The sequence below is a fragment of the Engraulis encrasicolus genome, chromosome 6 (assembly GCF_034702125.1).
Source record: "Engraulis encrasicolus isolate BLACKSEA-1 chromosome 6, IST_EnEncr_1.0, whole genome shotgun sequence".
Lineage (NCBI taxonomy): Eukaryota > Metazoa > Chordata > Actinopteri > Clupeiformes > Engraulidae > Engraulis > Engraulis encrasicolus.
Window position 1 is genome coordinate 20654581 of NC_085862.1, and position 19603 is coordinate 20674183.

Below are 19603 nucleotides of genomic sequence, written 5' to 3' on the forward strand. Positions count from 1 at the left end.
TGACCTAATTTAATTTCATCCCATACTTGTGAACCGCGTTTCCAAAATTCCTGACTGGTTACAGATCTATCACATAAAAGGCTAAATATACACAGAAGCAGCATCCTTCATCAGCCTCACATAACAGCACACATCTATGTGCTATGGTCACACTCATTACCTGATACCAAACAGGTGCCTAGAAGGGCTCAGACAATCCATCCACGAATAATGCAGTCCTAACCATTACAACATGTTTGCCGATTGATACTTGTGTTGAAATGTCCTGATAAAAATTGTCTCTGTAGCCTACTTGTTGTGACAGCTTGTCATCATGTAAACATGCCATACAGTAACAAACTTTGGACATTGCACATGATCTATAATATCGATCCCAGATCATACAGTACCTTATTTCAGCACATCCTTAAAAACTACAGCAAAGCCAAAGCAATCTCTTCTACCGACAGATAAGAACGACTGGTCATGATGACTACTCGTCGGCGCGCATGACAGAGATGCTTTCCCATTACTTTTGACATGCTGCTGTTTTGGCAGGTGGTCAGAGTCGTAGCCTACAAACGGTCTGCCCACGCACGCATGCGACATTATGATATTGCACTGGAAAATTAATCCGTGACTTGGGTAACAGTCAATTTGCTACAACATAACCAGCTAACTTACTTGACAACGTTACATATGTTTACCAGACAGGTGGACATTCGTTGACAACATCATCTTTCTATATGGGGTGTTGAACTTGTGCCTCCTAAATATAACAAGAAGCCTTTAGGACGCTTTTTTGAAACTCCGCGATATGTACACCCTCTTGTGCACAGAAACATTCGTCCGAGGACGAGGCCACATCACACGCATATTCTGTAATGATGAAAACATGCAACATGGGGGGCTCCGGGTGTGCTAGCTGTAGCTATGCACCTCGCTGTTAAAGGTCTGTACTCGTCACATAATCTTACCTTTACATTAGACAGTGGTGATATCTTGATTATAAAGTAAATCACTGTTATAGTCATTACAGTCGCTTGCAATGTACACAATCCAAACAATTCGTTAGCTATGGTTTCATTCCGTTAGCTGGGCAGGTCAGCAAATCAGAATGTCAACAATAATCCCACAGCTTCTTCATGTGAGCGAGGAACTTCCGGCCACTGTACACACCTACGCTAGCGTTTAGTACAATGTGATTGGCCAGTACAGATTTCAGTCACCCCTCTGTGCAAGTGTTTCCTGCCACCAACCTACTGTGGCTCCTTCTTGTTTTACTTTTTGTGGTAGTGACAAAATAGTTTCAACAATCATTTTTGAAACGACACCACACTAGAGAGATTGTGTTTTACAGCACAATAAGAGAGCTGTCTTGTTTGCCATGTCATTTAATTTAAGGCTAATGCATTGGAACATGGTGTTCAAAATTGTAAAATCTAACTTTTAAAGAATGAGCTTTAGCGCCATCTAATGTTACATTCCCTGATATTCCAAGTTGCTCAGACGCTCTGGTGGAAGTTGACATGAAAGTCCGCTTAATAAGTGCATCTTAATATGGGACCTTGCCTCCTCCACTTGCCTCCTCCACTCGCTTCTCGTCATGATGACATCACTGACAACAGCATTATATTTCAATATCTTGCAAAAGCTCAATTGTAGAGTCTTTTTCTCGTTTGCAATTGGGATGGTGAAAACAGTCCCTCAAAAGTTGTTGTGGCTAGGCTGACAGCTGGGAAACTTTATCGTTTTCTCCACGGAGGAGGGGCCAGGAGGCGGGGCGAGGAGACAAGCGCAAGTGGAGGAGGCAAGGTGGCATATTAAGATGCACTGTGTGTGTGTGTGTGTGTGTGTGTGTGTGTGTGTGTGTGTGTGTGTGTGTGTGTGTGTGTGTGTGTGTGTGTGTGTGTGTGTGTGTGCGTGCGCGCGCGTGCGTGAGAGAGAGAGAGAGAGAGAGAGAGAGAGAGAGAGAGAGAGAGAGAGAGAGAGAGAGAGAGAGAGAGAGAGAGAAACAGAAGCGCAACATTTATTAATGAGTCAGTCACGTTTATTCAGAGTGACTCTAGTTAGGCTACTTACAGGATATTGGTTACAGCCCCTGGAGTAGGTAGGCCTGTAGCAACCCAATGTGAGTCGCTACCGGATGTGAGTCTTCCGGATAGCGTATGTTCGAAAAGCACATCTGCCCATGTAAATACTCGGTTGGATATCCGGGGACTCACATCCAGTAGCGACTCACATTGGGTTAGGCCTACCTACCTTGTTCAAGGGCACCTCAGCCATAGAGCAGCAGGACGTGAGAGGGTGGGATTTGAACCAGCAGCACTGCTGGATTGGCCATAGTAGGCCTACAGGGCATTTGCCCGGTGGCCTGTTGATGATTTTGTGTCCAGCCCTCAGTATTCAGGCAGGGTGGCACATACCTGTCAACTTTGAACTTCCAAAATTCGGGAAAATTCACACATTTTCAGCCAAAATCCGGGAATTTTTCTAAAGGCCAAATTCTGACAGTCAACGGGATGACGGATCGGACGGTGTGCTCTACTCTGCTTTTCAGAACAGCCGCGCGTGCAGACAGTCCTGTCTAAAATCCCCCAGCACAAATTTTACAGCGTGCAAACAATGCAATGAAAACAAAACAATGAAATGAGCGCAATAAGTTTCTTCTTGTTGTTTTGTCGCATAAGTTGTCTGTTCGTGCAAAACTTCGTGCTGACCAGGTTGTGATTAGGTTAATCGCATGATTCGCTGTTCCGAGGCTGTTTTTTGCGTTGCATGAACTGACGGTTTCTGAGGAAAAGAGTGGGCGCACAAGTGCTACGGAGCTCGAGGGTGACAGCTCGTATTTTCAAGGAACTTCAATTCTTGGTGGCATCTGGCATACAATCTTCTGGCAGGTATCTTGATAAGCAAGACCCTCTGTCTCTCTCTTCAAGAGGGGGTGTGGCTCGTCGGACAGGGCCGTGGGTATAATTACTAGACCGACAGTGTTTTTTGATAATGTGAAAAATCCGGGATATTTCCGGGAAAGAAATAGGGAAATGAGTTTCCCGGGAAAATAGGGATGGTTATGGGTGGCAGAGCTCAGACATCAGCGTAGCATCCATATACAAATTCCAGCGGCAGAGGCCCGGAAGAGGGTGGAATATTTATGTATGGAAATATATTATGTTGAGCATGGCAAATTCAATTATACACTGAAAATATTGAAAATTATAGTACAATAATATAATATATATAATAAACTAACACTCACTGAATGATTCTAAATATTACAAAAACAGTATGCCTATAATGATTACATGTTTGTTGTTTGGGTTTGTTGTTTTGGTAGGAAAACTCTCTGATGCACATGTTGGATTAGCTCTTTTTAGTCCTCACATTTGTAGGAACATAACTGTGTACAGTTTAGGCTAAAGCAATAGCATTTGCATCTTCTTCGGCAGTCAGTCTTGCATCCACATTTTGTCAGTTGCTGGCAACTCTCCGCAATTGCAGGAAGCTTTGACCAGAGAACTTTCCAGGTCTCACCATCTTTTTGCCACCCCCATTTGGCAGGGCTTTCAATTTGCATTTTGCAAGGGTTATACAATACCCTTACAGAGATATAACGTGCAAGACTGGGCAACAGCAGGCATACATAGAACATGTATTAAGGAGGGGCATTGTGAAATAATAATACATATAAAGTAAGCAATTGTAATGTGCAATATTCACAACTAGTTGGTATCTAGTACAGTCATTAAGTAACAGGCATGAGCCAGCAGCAATATGTGTGTGCATGTTTGTGTGTGCTTTTGAGTTAGTTCAGTGTGTGTGTGTGTGTGTGTGTGTGTGTGTGTGTGTGTGTGTGTGTGTGTGTGTGTGTGTGTGTGTGTGTGTGTGTGTGTGTGTGTCGGTGTGTCGGTGTGTCGGTGTGTGTGTGTGTGTGTGTTTTGAGTTAGTGCAAGTAGTATGTGCAATCACAATTCAGTGTTGAGGGGGGGCTGTGATAGGAGGGCAGGTTATGAAGGTCTTTGCCAGCCTGGTGGTACGGGAGCGGAGGCACCTGTACCTCTTTCCAGAGGGCAGGAGACTGAAAAGTTTGTGTGCAGGGTGACCTATGTCCTTGGTGATAATCAGTGCTTTTCGGGTGAGGCGGGTGGTGTAAATGTCCTGCAGGGAGGGGAGTGGCGCTCCAATGATCTTCTACGCTGTGTTCACAATGTGCTGGAGTGTCTTCCTGTTTTGCTCTGTGCAACCTCCTCCCCACACTGTGATGCAGCTGGTCAGGATGCTCTTGATGGTTCCTCTGTAGAATGCTGTCATGATGGAGGGTGTAGCACTTGCCTTCTTCAGTTTGCGCAAGAAGTAGAGGCGTTGTTGGGCCTTCTCAGGGTCAGGGTGCTTGAGGTGTTGTTCCAGACATGTACTGCAGTTCAATGGATTTTTAGCAGACATCTTGTGTAATACGGTTAAAGGCCGAGGGGCTATCCTTTTACCACCCAACCGTACAAAATATCAAAGCACATTGAGATATGGGACACAACAAGGTTCAGTCATCTTCTGCCCAGCTGGGCTCCGCCCTACTGGTGACAGCTACACACATTAGGGCCAGGAGCTTGCTCAATCCCGCTACAGCGGGATCTCCACCCACTTTGTCTGTAACCAATCAACTGAGCATTTTCAACCATCCTGGGTAGAGACGTGTTCAAGGCAGTGACATGGTTTATGCAGAGACGTTCTATTGGGCTAAGAAATGTTTGGTTTAAACTTCGCCACAGCCCTCAACCAGTAGCAAGCCGAGGGACACGGGTTAACCAGGCCATGGAAACAAAGTTCGCCCTGTATGGAAACGCTAATCGTTATAGTCCTGGTCAGACCAGAATCGCGGTATGTGATCTGAAGTCTATGAAAATCAGGCAACTTCTGCCCAACACCCAGCCCGATCGTTCATCCAGTGTCATTTAAGTCCCGTGCGATCTGTACACCATCCGGGTAACTGAAGCCCCGTTACCCTTGGCTCGGGTCTCCCGCGCTGGCACATCCTGTCAATTCAGGTGCTATTCAGGCTATCTAACTAAATTTCTAACTACACTAACTACATTTCTAGTTAAGCTATAAAGAGGGTCGTATTAGATAGCATATGGGAGACTATAAATACTAACAACTAAAGTGAGTATACTACTAAAAGAGTTAGTAAACTACAACTACAGCTATTGTACCACAAGCCGACACTGATCCCCATGCTGAGTCTCACAGTAGAGCATGACGGGAATTCCTGAAAAATGTCATCCTCTATCTCACAGCAGTGATGTCACCAGTGTGCCCTGGTTGTGCTATAACATCACTCTAATACAGAATGTGAACAAAATTGTTTTTACGACATTGTATTCCAACAGTGATGGCAAGGTTAGTATGTATTAATGAATACCTGCTATCGGACAGCTGTATTCATATATATGCATTTTCAGTCATGTAAGGCCTGCCATTTTGAAAAGTGGTGGCCATTTTGTGATGAAATATTGATACTATTAAGTTGTCCTGGTCATAATTCATACATTTTAATATTTCCATCACTCAAATGTCTTGATTACTTGGCATTCTAAGACGAAAACAGCTTTTTTCATCTTTAGTGAGGCGGCCATCTTGAAAAATGGCCGCCATCTTGTTTATTCACCTGGATAGCGACCTTTTCTGGGAGAGTAGGCCCTGGAGAACCTGTGTACCTGATTTGGTGCTTGTATCACCAAGTGAAAGATTCGTATGGAATATTGACTTAACAAACCTCACTATAAGGCCCATCTCCTTAACCATAAGGTCACAGCTGCCCCAAGTGTTCATGTGAAAAACAATGTAGGCAATTGCCTGCCATCCTCTGCATCTTTCAAATCAAAACATTACACTGATTTGTGAGCTAACTTAGTAGTACACATCTGCTGATTTTGAATTTGTTGATCATGTATATGCTCCTACGTAGCCTACCCATATATTTTAAGAGGTAGGCTATAGGACTAAAGGGCCTTTCAGACCAGTCAACCTTAATGTGTAATTTGGGTGGTTCTCAGTAACAGCACAAAGGCCTTACAAAAGGCCAGGTATAAATTAGCAATGGCCTCTATAAAAGTTAACTGCAGTTGCAGTAAACGTCTGTAGATAACCTTGTGTCCTTTCGGTCTTTAACAGCAAGAGTCTGGAATTTAGCCTGAATCCTCAACACATTCTCCACTGGCGTGACAACTTCTCAACCACAACATAATAGGCCTCTAGAAGAGAAATGAAAGATATGCCATAGTCAGTGTTGGGAGTAACTCATTACAAAAGTAATGAATTACTGTGGGCCTAATGCATTACTTTTTTGTGTAAGGCATTATTTGGGGGGGGCTGTAAGTTACAATACCAGTATTGAGTTACAATACATTTTACTGTAACTGATTTTAATGGTGTTCAGTGTGGGGCAAAAAGAAGTTAATCCTGAACCTTGTACTTTTTAGTCATGCTGCGAAACATGCTGGAGGAGAGGTGAAAGAGTCATGACTCGTGAGCTTGATTTACACTGTAAATAGTCAGATCTATACCTTGCATTACAGGTCTTGAGTAACTTGCCCAACACTGGCCATAGCCTACCTGTGATAATATAAAAAGTAAAAAGTGAGCCATGCCTTACATGCCTTACATGGCAGTCTGATCTCACCAAGTCCCAAAAACCCTGCATCCTTTCTGTTTTCGTGTTGCCACTGTAATTAGTCTATTTTAGTCATATCCATGTGTGTGTATTCACTGCTGACAGTAAATTGGCAAGTCTTGAAGTTAGACGTAGTATTGCTTGTGCATATGATCCGTTCCGGCCAGAACTGCCACTTTGTGTGTCCAAACCCCAGCAAAAGACCAGTCTTAGATCTTTACTGTGTTTGTGGGCTGGGTTGCCGAGGTAACCAAGCACACTGGTCAAGTCGTGTGAAAAGAAACAAAGGCTGCTCCCCTCCTTCCATGAAATGTCTCTTAGGATTAACACTTGTGACAAAAAACTCCTAATTTTTTTTCCATAAGTGAAATTGTAAACTTCATCAGGGGGTGAGGTAGGCTGCAAAGCTAATATAAGGTCTGAGGTGAAAGCCTAGAAAGCATGTAGTTTTAAAGCCAGATCTACATACTTCAATGTAGTTCTGTATCACAGGCAGGGCTGGCTTGACAGACGAGTGAAAGTTAATTGGAAAGCATAATTAGACCATGCAAGGTAATGTCAAAATGCTTAAGATTGCTATGCGAATCACATTGAGCATACAGTAATTCTGACTTGACCTAAATTCTGTCCAACACAAGGGGCTATATCTTTTCAGATATCATATTAATGCAGGTTTCTTAATAATACAGACTGTGTGGCCATAAAAAAAGTGAAAACACATTTAAGCTGTTAGCACTTTTCCACTTTGATGGTCAATTGTGAGAGGTAATGAAAAATGATTGGTCAACTTTGTATGTTTGTGTTACCATCCACACGGTTACTGGAGTTACTTCTAAATACACCCCCCTGCACCCCCTCCATCACCACCTCTCCATCACCATGCACCTCTCTCTCCTCCCGTGTCTGTCAAGTCTTCTTGGAGCCTCTCTGTTGCTCCTTCTCTCTCCCCCCCCCCCGCCCCCCCCACACACACACACACACACACACACACACACACACGCACTCTCTCTCTCTCTCTCTCTCTCTCTCTCTCTCTCTCTCTCTCTCTCTCTAGGCTGGGTGCCCCCTCCTCCCTCTGCTTCAGTGCAGGGGAGAACAGGATGATGAAGGAGTACCATAGGCCACGCATGTCCGTCTTCATCGCCTTTGATGGACTGTACGAGCACTTTCACATCTCTCACAGGGAGACCATTGGCACCATAAAACACATGGTCAAGGTATTGCAAAAAAAAAAATCCTTTATTGTATTTGCATGCTTGCATTTGTGGGGCATTTCTGGGACATTTTGACATGTGGGGAGTGAAATTGGGGATGAAAGTGAGGGAATGAAATTGTCTATTGTTGTTCTTTCTTCAACTCATTCAGACACAGCATTATAAATTAGCTGAGTGGCAATGACGAAGTCATGGTGCATTAAAAGGCTGTGTTATGTCATACTAATGCAGTACTATGGTAGTCGACTTTTCAACTACTATTACACTAGGCTCGTTCGTGACGAAGCAGTAAGATTGTTGCTAGGCAGTGGGCATGCGCACTTTGCCAGTTTGATGCATTCTGGTTAGAAGTTTTTTTGTTTTTTTCTTAATATATTTTTAGGGGCTTTTATGCCTTTATTTTGATAGGACAGTCTGAGATGGTGACAGGAAACAAGTGGGACAGAGAGACGGGGTGGAATCGGGAAATGACCCAGGCCGGACTCGAACCGGGGTCCCCGTGGGCATGCAAGCCCAAATGTGGGGGGCTTAGCGCGCTGCGTGGTTAGAAGTTCTAACCAGAATGCATCAAACTGGCAAAGTGCGCATGCCCACTGCCTAGCAAAAATCTTACTGCGTCGTCACGACCGAGCCCAGTGTTCCACTGGTGGAACAGCGTGCATTATGGGGCCACAGGCTACTTATTATTCCTCAATTACGTTATACTCATACTCACTTGTCTGCACCTATTTTAAAATTTTGACTGCTTCTTTGAAAATGAAATTTATCTCTTCTCAATTCGCTGTGCAGCAGGTGCTCTCGTGATGGGCTTCCAGTCCATGTTACAGGAGTGTGTTTCACATGACCGTGGCCATTTTCTCCCACACAGGAGCACTTCTGCATGCCCCATTTGGACAACCAGCCGTCCAACTACATCCTGGACCTACGCTACGCAGGTGCCATCCTCCAGGACAGCTGGACACTGGCAGACCTGGGCATCACTTCGGGATGCACACTACACTGTTTACTTAAGGTTGTGGTTTTTTTTACCTTTATCTTACCAAGAAAAGACCCATTGAGATTAAAGGTGCACTGTCTAAGATTTTTTGTTGTTTATTTCCAGACTTCATGCTTCCCATTCACTAATGTTACCTTTTTTCATGAATACTTACCACCACCATCAAATTCTAAGTATTCATTATGACTGGGAAAATTGCATGCTTTTCATAGGCCTATAAGAGGGATCTTCTCCATGGTCCGCCATTTTGAATTTCCAGAAATAGACATTTTTACAGTCAAAAATGACTGGGCCATACAAAATATTAGTTATTAAAATATTAGCAGTACCTTTTTGACCATTTCCTGCACAGTGCACCTTTAGATAATCTCTACTTTAAGAGCGTCCTGCCTTGGGTGCTTGTATTGAACCCAAGATACTGGATTTTACTTCATTATGAGTCAATCAAAATGTTATTGCCCAGTACATTGTAAGATTTATCCCACTCAAGCAGATCAGACGCTTAGCAGGTCCACATGCGGGTGACAGGCAGAGCCACACCGACGCTTTGTGTTTTTATGACTCCCAGTAACGCTTTCCTTTAACTGTCTGCGTTGGTTGCCTGGACCACACACTGGAATGTGGCCCATGAATAGCTCTATGCTTACATTTGTACATCCTTACTCTCAATGGCATTGACTGTAACATGAACTTCTTCCTCAAAGCAAATGTCACTTGGCCACATATCACTGCTGCGTTTGTAAATAAATCAGTTAACTTAGCTACATGTCCTTGCAGTATTCCAAAAGACTGTTGCAATTTTGTAGGCCTATTTTAGGTAGGCCTACAATTAGGTAGGGTGCATTCAGGTAGGAATACAAATTGGGCCACTTTTTGGAAAATGTTGAAAAGTATTACACCGTTCAAATGACTTCAAACAGATGGTAATGTTGTAAATTTGGTCTGTAGAATTAAAAGAGATGAGACAACCAATGCTTATCCGGCCCAATTTACCTGAATGTACTCTACTATTTTATTTTTCATTATGAACTATATTTAATTGTATTTTCAATTAAGCATTTAGTACTTTACTGTGAATGCAAAAAAATGTCCTTAATAACACAATATGGTTCCTTGAAATGTTTAAAAACATCTCTCCTTTCTTTTTGTCTAACCTGCGCAACACAGATATGTAGGCCTATGTGTAATACAACCTACAGAAAACTAAATACTAAAAAAAAAAACTCACACTACTGGAACTCACCAGGTGGTGGCAAGAGAGTGCAACGATTCAAAAGTCACAAAAGCTGCCTTTGGCCCTGGTTTCATGAATGTCTCTGCAGACATGTTAACAGGAATATTTTTTAATCCATTTACATATAGACATGGCATGTGGATAAAAAAAACACCATTGGGACAGGTGCGTTTCAGAAATTTCCTCTTAAAACTAGGGACTGAAATCTTTGTTATCGTGTAAACAAAAGACCCGAAAGAATGCGCTTATAAAAAGTATCCATTTGCGTAAACAAGGTCTTTGTCTTGTGCTCCTCTCACCAGGAGGAGAGCAAGGCCACGGTGTACGTGTACAACTCCATCACCCGGGAGACGCTCTCCCTGATGGGGACGGCCATTCAGCTTACGTCCCCGGTGTCCCGCCTCAGGTCACTGGTGTCACTGCAGTGTGGCCTGCCTGTCAGTGCTTTCATGCTGGCCACTCAAAGGGGCACAAGGCTGTATGACTGCAACAAGGTGGATGCTTATGTCACAGAAGTGGGTGAGTATTTCTCCTGACAAGGTCACAAAAAAATGAATTGTCTCTGACCATTTGTGATTCTGCATTATCATTTTTTTCCGTTATAAATCTGGTAATAAAATAAGGCTTTTTATTTTTGAAGAGAATGATTCCGTAGCTGCAAGACTGATGTCATGACTACAGTGTCCATCACGGACACTTTAGTCATCCTCTCTGCCATTTAATTACATTCTTCAAGCTCTAAAGCATGCAACCAAGTCTACACACTGACACAATTCAAAGGAATGTAAACATACACACAATCATAATCCCTTCATTGTCACAAACACTATACATGATACCCTTAAAGGGACACTGTGCAGGAAATGGTCAAAAAAGGTGCTGCAACTATGCTGCTCATTGAAACTGGGCTGCCTATTGCCAAATGATCTTGATCTTGATCTTTACATGAACGTTTACAGTCATTTTTGTAGCTAAAAATTGCTATTTTTGGAAATTCAAAATGGCGGACCATGGAGAAGATCCCCCTTTTCATGTATGAAAAGTGCAATTTTTCCAGTCATAATGAATACTTCGAATTTGATGGTGGTATTAAGTATTCATGAAAAAGGTAACATTAGTGAATGGGCAGCATGAATTCTGGAAATAAACAACTAAAAATCTCACAGTGTCCCTTTAACCCTGATGTTTGTGTGTGTGTGTGTGTGTGTGTGTGTGTGTGTGTGTGTGTGTGTGTGTGTGTGTGTGTGTGTGTGTGTGTGTGTGTGTGTGTGTGTGTGTGTGTGTGTGTGTGTGTGTGTGTGTGTGTGTGTGTGTGTGTGTGTGTGTGTGTGTGTGTGTGACCCTGAAGGGTCTACTCTACGTCTAGAGACTTGGGATGGCTGGGGGGAGTTCCTGCGAGCCTGCTTTCGTGGACACAAAGAGAGAGTGCAGCAGCACCTCTCAGAGGACAGGCTGGTTTACAGGTGCTGACCAACATTCAGCTCCTTTGAGTATACTAGGATGTCTAGTTACAGACAGTCTAGTTACAGTTACAGTCTAGTTACAGACCCGGGTCCAATAAGGCTCAAAATCATGTTAGACTGACTTTTCAGAGCATACTGGTGCACGGTGCACCACACCTTACATGAACGTATGTAAAAGTATGATTGAAAGTATGATTGAGGCTAACTTCAATGAACTACAGTATGTAGTCATGGATATCTATGAATATGAAGAATCATGGACCTATTGTAAGCAAGGTCCACACTCCAAAGAAAAACTGTTTGGGCTTTTGGGAGTTCTAGGAGTTTATTTCAATAGGACCGATTGAGAGGTGACAGGAGAGAGAGAGGTGCGGTAGAGTTGTGAAATTACTTAAGTGGGACTTCAGTGGACACTGGGTCAGGGGTCAAAGTGTGAGTGAGTGTGCACGTCACTGCATGAGCGTTTGTGTGAGTGCATGTAAGTGAATGTGCTTGTGGAACTGGAGGCTTATGGCTGCACTCACACACACGCTCATGCACTGACGAGCACACACACTCACACTTTCCCACACGATACCTTGTGAAGCGACCTTGGGTGTTTTGAAGGACGTAAATATAAAACGAAAATATAATAATAATAATTATTACCCTCAGCACACCCAGTGATAACTTGACATACTGTATGACTGATATTCCCATTCTTAGGTTCCAACAGCGGGTGGCGCTGTACGTCGCTGCCTATAGGGGCCATCTGGAGCTGGCCAGCTGGCTGGTGGAGCGAGGGGAGCAGGCGGAGGAAGCGGTCGGGGTCCACCCCCACAGAGAGTGGTGTCATGAGACCGACCATCCGGAAACCGCCAAGAGCCCCATGCACGTCGCCACGGAGACAGGCCAGCTCCACATCCTCAAGTTCTTCATCAGGAGCAGCGTGCTGTGCCTCAGCTGCCTAGACCCTCTGGGTCAAGACCCGGTGCAGCTCGCCCTACAACACCGACATCGGGAGTGTGTGGTGTATCTGGTCACCAAGCTCTTTTCACTAGTGTCTTTTCCCCATTTTGTTTTGCCCATGAAGATTTATGTTCGGATCGTAGCTTGGGCGCGAAAGGCACATAGACAAATGGGTACTGGTGACAGCGCAGGCCATAGAGGTCAGTACAGAACTAGGGTGGGAGACACGATTCTGGTGGACGGTTTCACCCTCCCCAGCATGCCCTCTAAGGTCAGCCAGAGCCACCACCACCCCACGCCGACATGGCCCTCGACATCCTGCATGCTTCCAGTTCTCACGACAGACACCAGTCCTTCCTATCCACCATGTCCACCACATCCTCCTCCCACCAGTTCCACCTCCCAGAATGCAATGCTGTGGCTGCCACAGCTGCATCCTCTGTCCGCCACCACCACCGACAACAGGGAAGAGAAGAAGAAGAAGCGCAGGAAGATGGGAGCCACCAGAGGGGAGCTGGAGGAAATCCCGGCTGCCACAAATAGCCATCAGAGTGGGAACGCGTGGAGGAGCAGGGTCCCCCTGCCCCCCGTGTCCAGAGACTGCAACCCTCGCCCCCTCTTCGTCTACACCTCCCCTTTAGCCTCCTCGGCACATCTCCTCTCCGGCCCACTGGAGTCTTTCACTCAACACTGTGGGCGCTCTCCAAGAGAAAATGCTATTTATTGCTTAGCTCTTGCCAGGTGAGTCTGTAAAAAATGAAAACTATCTAATGTTAGAATTCAGACTTCTTTCACCTCTAGGCTATTACATAGAGCACAGGGGATTGGTACAACACACCATGCCCTTCCCTCAAAACAACAGGCACTCAGCTCATGTACAAACATGGACATTTGGAGACATGGTTCTTCTAACAATATAAACCAACAGTATTTATGATGACAATGCACTCAGAGGACTTCCAATGTCCTGTGTTTTCTGTACAAAGCGTAGATCTTCATGGAATTTTGTTCATTTTGTGAAGACATTTTAACATTAACACATATATTGATTTTACTGCAGTGCCTTTACAGAGAAGCGCTGGTTTCAGCAGTGGAGAGTGGCTCGCAACCTTGCCCGGAGAAGCGTCCAAAAAGTTTGACATAGTGTGACATAACCAGATGAGGTACTGATGACAACTTTGGCCAGGCACGGAACAAATTCATTTGAAAGCTGTACCATCTACTACACAATATATCGAGGACACGATTCTGGGCCCTCACTCTCCTAGGGGCCCTGGAAAACTGACCTCTCTGTCCTCCCCAGTCAGCTTTGATGGATGTATCGAGGGCTGCAATTCTACCGATGACACAGCAGACCCTAATAATGACATTTCAAATACACTAGAAGGAAGCTGAGTGCACTCAGTGCCTCTGTGTCACGTCATCACACAAATTGTAGCCTACTTGTGACTTGCATTGCTCAATGTGTTCAATTTGAAAGCGGTTCATGTTTCATTACCATTTTTGGGTGTTTTGGTTGAATAGAAAATAAATAATAAAAATAATGAATGTGTCGTAACTAATTTATTAAACCAAATGATTAAACATGCAGTGCAACAAAATGAAAGCATGCATAGGGTCATATTACATATTACATAGTAGGCCTACATATTTAAACATAACTGATCACAGAATTACTTACACTGTCAGTGGGTGGAACTGACAAGGATTAGGATTTAATCTGAGTTAATCCAAGTCTCATCTCTTCATTCAGTTGCACAAATCTTTAAATGCATATCATACAATAACAAGGGAAGTCTTTCATTTAAACCTCTGCCTGTTGCAGCCTTTGCACTAGGCTATTGCCTATCAGTAGGCTATAGTGTGGACTGTGGAGATGTGAGTGCGTTCACAGACACCACACAGGCCTTCACAAATCAGTACAGGCCACTGATTTCATTGCATCTTCTGTGTAAGGTTAAATATGTTCTGGGGTCTCAAGGCATCAGAGGTTTGGAATCTTGTTGTGGCTCTTGAGTGCTATCACTGTGTAGGCACCATGGGAAAAATAAATGTCATGGAGGACGCTGTCAATGATGAATGCCAGAGCCATTTCATCAGATGCCTGCTGCACCACCATGTAGGTGCGATTTGTAGACAAGCAGTCGTCCAGGCCTTGGATTGTAACCACAAGATGGCACTAATGGGTAATATACGGACACAACATGCCGCGGAACCATTTTCCTGTGGTCCGTGTTTCCATCGGAATGTTTCAGGAAGAGGTGGTTTGATCATGTGACATACGAAGCCAACAAGAAGTTAAGAGGTCCTTTTATTCAAACATTTAGTATTAACAGATTAAATGTATGTCGACGAACCATTGATTTTAATCACAAATTAACTAACAAAAATGTTGCTGGTTCTATCTGACGAGCATAAAGAGCATTTGGGTTTTCTGCATGAAGTAGACCCATCAGGTGAGATTTACTTACTGAATGGTTTGTTTTTCCGCAACTGACCGTCAGCTAAATGTCATTTTCTGCTTTCTTAGCACTGGTGACTCAAGGTTCGTAATGTACGAAAACAGGCAGGGCGACAGGACTTGCGTTCTGCGTTTGTACAGATCTCGCGTATGTCGTTTTTGATGTAGAAAGTAGGCTACGACAATCGTAGCATGCAAACTGGATGTCAACCTCCTTTGCTGTCGGCTGTCTGATCAAGAGCTACAGACCTGCCTGTCACAGTCACCTGTCTGCCTATTATGTATTATGTGTCGCAACCAGGGCTCTAAATTAACACCAGCCAACCAGCCAAATGCTGGTGAAATTTCAGTTTGGCTGGGTAGAAAAGACCAACTTACTAGCCATTTTGACCCATTAGTGAAAGTGTGTTTGGCTAGAGATTAACATCTAGTAGCCATTTTGTCTGGTGATGAAAAAAAGTTAATTTAGAGCCCTGGTCGCAACACACGTATATTTATTTAGCAAGTTATGACATGCATCACCTGACAAATGAATGTAGTGAACATTATATAGCCAGACAGGGGAGCAAAGGCCTGGTCTGAAAACGTCTTCCAGCTCGAAGGAAATTAAGTAATAGGCTTCACACATGCTCCGATGTTGCGACCTTGTGCAGTGTCACGCTGCTACGTCATTTGCCTCCTTTTGTATCTGCGACTGTGGTTAAATAAACCCAGCGTTAAGGTGCTTCAAATCTTAAGTTAGGCCTACTGCAGAGAAATTAAATAGACTAGAGCATCATTTAATGCAGCATGTGTGGTTGTAGATCTAGGGATTGATCTGCTGTGTTACGGCAAGTTGGGATACTGTGTGTGTGTGTTGACTCTGAACGTGCTTGAATAATACTTTTACACTGTACATCCTAATATGTCTCCTCAGTTGTTGGTGAATTCGGACGAATAGCTGTTGAGTTTCTCCGAAAGGGATCCAATCCGAAAATATATGAAGGCGCAGCAAGTAAGACTACACTTCAGCTTCATCATTGTTTTACCACCATTTGCTTGATTACAGTTATGTTCAGTCCTTTCTTTTACTCTCTTGTCATAGGAAAGCTGAATGTGTCCTCTGACACTGTTCAACATGGAGTTGAGGGGCTGATTTACCTTTTAACCGAAAGCTCCAAACTGATGGTAAATGATTCACACCATTTCTGATGAAAATAATCTAGATAACAGTACATGACGTTAAGCCTGGAGGGCCAAGTCATATGATGATTTTCATTGTAGAGGCAAATTCTAAAACACTTCATTTGCCAATACATCACTGTATGCAATATTTTGAAATGAAGACTATGACTGCCCTGCAGATATCAGAGTTGGACTTCCAGGATTCAGTGTTGGTGCTGGGCTTTCCTGCGGAGCTGAACGAGGTTATACTGCAGCTGTATCTGGACAACAGGAAGGAAATTCGTCACATCCTGAGTGAGCTCGCTCCAACTCTGCCCCAGTACCACAACCTTGAGTGGCGCCTAGATGTGCAGGTACTAACCTAACGGTGGTCTTGTTCAGTTGCTTACAGCTGAACTGGCCTTATAGCACTTCATTTATATTGTTACTTGATTACCACAACCTTCACTAGCACCCGGATGTGCAGGCATAGGTTGCCGGAAAGGGATGCAGTGGTGCATTTGCATCCCCACTTTTGGGCACCCAAAATGAGGCTTTATCATTTTTTGCTGCAGACAAATGAGTGGAGTGCAGCTGCAGTAACATTTTAAAGAATGAAGGAAAAAAATGCACCACCAGTTTAAAACTCACTCCGGCGCCCTTCTTCGCAGGTACTGCTCAAACTCATAATCACACATTTGGAAAATGAAATGAGGAATGGACTGAATTTATGTAGTGCTTTGCCACTCCTTCGAGCACTCAAAGTACTCTACTACAGTGTATGCCTCACATTTACCCATTCACACTGACACTCAGACTCTGGTGGCAGAGGCAACGGAGCAATTTGGGGTTAAGTATCTTGGCCAAGGATACTACCATGGAGTCAGACTTATATAATTCTGATTGGTGTACGGATGCTAGCACCAGAGCCACCACCTTCCGTAGACCCATGATTCAGACCAGTATCAACAAATCACCTGTCCAACTTCACAATGTATTTTTGGATGCCTTTTCCCCTGTATAACGCACAAATATACAGCCGCCGCAAATATTGAGAGACCACTTCGAAATTTTCACTTCGAAATCACCTGCCCAACTTCATAATGTTTTTGTGATTTTGTTATGGGTAGGTATGGGTTTGAGTAAAACAAACATTGTCATTTCATTCTCTAAACTACAGACAACATTTCCTCCGATTTTCGAAAGAAAATATTGTCATTTAGATCATTTATTTGCAGAAAATCTCAAAATGGTCAAAATAACACATAAGATGCAATGTTTACAAATCTCAAAAAAGGCAACAAAAACAAGATGATAAGATTGATCTGGTGGTCCCCCCTCCACACCTTGATTGGCAAGCTGAGTGGCTGGAGCATTGTCCTTCTCTAAAAAAAATTGTCATCAGCGTTCAGGGGCGTTGTCAGAACAGAAGGAATCATGTTTTGGCCCAAGGTAACTTTGTATGTGGGTTCAGAGAAGCAACATTTGCAACGATGAATTTAACAGATTTCAGCCATGCTGAGGCACCCTCAGATAATCACCTATTCTGTGCCACATTCACAGCAGGTGCAAGTTACTGTGGTTCATAGACCTCTCCAGGTCTCTAGCTAACCATTAGATGACCAGGTGTTGGATTAGACGTGAAATTAGGCTGAAATCGGTTAGATTCACTGTCTCTGAGCCCACATACAAAGTTACCTTGGGCCAAAACTTGTTTCCTAATGTTCTGACAACGCTCCCGAACGCTGAGGAATGTTTTTATAGAGAAGGACAATGCTCGAGCCACCCAGCTTGGCCAATCAAATACCCTGACATGGTCATCCCAAACTCCAGGCCCGAACCCCTTTGAAAACCTCTTGAATGTGATCAAGAGGAAGTTGGATGGTCACAACACAAGCCATCAACCCAAGCTCAGCAACTTCAATTCTTCCACCAGGCCTGGAATAAAATCATCCAAGAACAATGTGAAGGAGTAATGGAACGCATACTACAATGCATGAAAGCTGTGACAACAAATCTGGCTTATTCCACCAAATATTGATTTCTTGAGATTTAGAACCATTGCATCTTATGTGTTATTTTGACCATTTTGAGATTTTCTGCAAATAAATGATCTAAAGGACAATATTTCCTTTCGAAATTCGGAGGACACGTTGTCGGTAGTTTATAGAATGAAATGACAATGTTCTTTTTTTTACTCAAACCCATACATATCCATAACAAAATCAGGAAAAACTGAACATTTAGAAGTGGTCTCTCAATTTTTGCCGCGACTGTATATATATTTTATATTTTCTATGTAGGGGGTAGGGAGGAGTGAGTGGAAGAGAGAGACAGGGTAGAATCAGGAAATGACCCGGGTTAGTAGTCCAGTCCCCAGACGACTAAGCCATGACTGGGCCAACACACAAATATATTAACTGTATACATATATATTTCTCACTAAAGCAATCTCCTTGTGTGTTTGAAGCTGGCCAGTCGAACGCTGCGGCAACAAGTGAAGCCCACCATCAGTATGAAGCTTCACCTGGACAATGGCGGGACCCAGAGTGCCCGCGTGCTCCAGACAGACCCTGCCACTCTGCTGCACATCATCGCCCAGCTGGAGAGAGCGCTCGCAGAGGCAAAGACCAACCACTGCCGTCGAATCATGCGCAACATCAAATAGATGCAGCTTTTCTCCCCAATAAGACAAGGGGCCTTCCTGGCTTGCCCACAAGGGGGCAGTGTAAAGGCCTCTCAAGCAGAGCCGTTGCTCTCAAGACCCATGCTCAGACAGATCAGGCAGAAGAGCATTAATGAAATGGCAGCTTTCAACAGGCACTTGCAGTAACACCACTTGACGTTGCGTAGTAGTACAAAGTTTTAAAGACTTTTTTCTATATTTTTGTCCTTGAATTTTTTTTACACAACCTGCTGTTCATCTTTGTAGCTATGGGCTTAAATAATACGTTAGAACCAGAAATGATGGTCATGTTTAGAAGGGCATTAGTCCAGCATTGTACGCAGCTTATTAGTCATTTTGGAGGGCCTTCCCATGTCTTCCGTTCTTACATTGTTGAACTCGCACTGTAATCACAGTGTAATCATTCACACGCACGTTGTTTTGCAGTTGTCCTTTTTGCCTTACAGGAATCGTATGAGTCATATGTTAAAAGTCATATGTTTAAAAAGTCACTCATTTACTAATAAGGTTTACTCCTCTTGGTGGGGAGCTGATTTCTAAGTGCAATCATATTTGGGACCAGAGTGGCAGGAAGTGCATGGGAGGCATGTGTGTGTGTGTGTGGAGGAGGTAAGGATATTGCACCGTGCGATAACTCAAGTCGGTGCGTTGTCAGTCGGTCAGAGGTGAGAGACAGAGCAATATAATGGTGTTACTTGCATCCAGTTACATGGCACTTGTTGGAATACAAGGCACTTGGCGTGAAACGTTTTCTAAGAAATATGGACAGATTGTGGACTGAAATTTCTCAAATAAATCACTTAATTGAAAA

At 43.7% G+C, this 19603-nt stretch overlaps 3 protein-coding genes across 4 annotated transcripts in view; 2 read left to right on the forward strand and 1 right to left on the reverse strand.

The window, feature by feature from the left end:
• rnf13 (ring finger protein 13) overlaps window positions 1–1136 on the reverse strand; it is an 86632-nt gene extending 85496 nt beyond the window's left edge. Inside the window, exon 1 of one of the 2 annotated variants that reach the window (XM_063200852.1) lies at window positions 957–1136. The gene's annotated coding sequence lies outside the window, so the exon portion shown is untranslated. The remainder of the gene's footprint in view (window positions 1–956) is intronic. The other variant, XM_063200853.1, reaches the window with a different exon arrangement.
• A 6637-nt stretch (window positions 1137–7773) lies between these two features.
• Window positions 7774–14002, forward strand: LOC134450251 (protein ANKUB1-like). Its single transcript, XM_063200100.1, has 6 exons — window positions 7774–7863; window positions 8729–8872; window positions 10394–10610; window positions 11440–11554; window positions 12260–13243; window positions 13563–14002. The coding sequence occupies exons 1-6, from the start codon at window positions 7774–7776 to the stop codon at window positions 13639–13641; spliced, it is 1629 nt and encodes a 542-aa protein (XP_063056170.1). The 3' UTR covers window positions 13642–14002.
• A 744-nt stretch (window positions 14003–14746) lies between these two features.
• On the forward strand, window positions 14747–19603 carry commd2 (COMM domain containing 2). The gene is made up of 5 exons (XM_063200858.1): window positions 14747–14958; window positions 15880–15957; window positions 16048–16130; window positions 16307–16480; window positions 18577–19603. The coding sequence occupies exons 1-5, from the start codon at window positions 14892–14894 to the stop codon at window positions 18772–18774; spliced, it is 600 nt and encodes a 199-aa protein (XP_063056928.1). The 5' UTR covers window positions 14747–14891; the 3' UTR covers window positions 18775–19603.

Excerpts from the sequence above, each read along its gene's own strand:
- LOC134450251 (XM_063200100.1), top strand. The coding sequence starts at position 7,774 with ATGTCCGTCTTCATCGCCTTTGATGGACTGTACGAGCACTTTCACATC. Across the intron at positions 8,873-10,393 it reads CACTACACTGTTTACTTAAG|GAGGAGAGCAAGGCCACGGT; the intron begins GTTGTGGTTTTT and ends TCCTCTCACCAG. Across the intron at positions 11,555-12,259 it reads GAGGACAGGCTGGTTTACAG|GTTCCAACAGCGGGTGGCGC; the intron begins GTGCTGACCAAC and ends TCCCATTCTTAG.
- commd2 (XM_063200858.1), top strand. The coding sequence starts at position 14,892 with ATGTTGCTGGTTCTATCTGACGAGCATAAAGAGCATTTGGGTTTTCTG. Across the intron at positions 14,959-15,879 it reads GCATGAAGTAGACCCATCAG|TTGTTGGTGAATTCGGACGA; the intron begins GTGAGATTTACT and ends ATGTCTCCTCAG. Across the intron at positions 15,958-16,047 it reads AATATATGAAGGCGCAGCAA|GAAAGCTGAATGTGTCCTCT; the intron begins GTAAGACTACAC and ends CTCTTGTCATAG.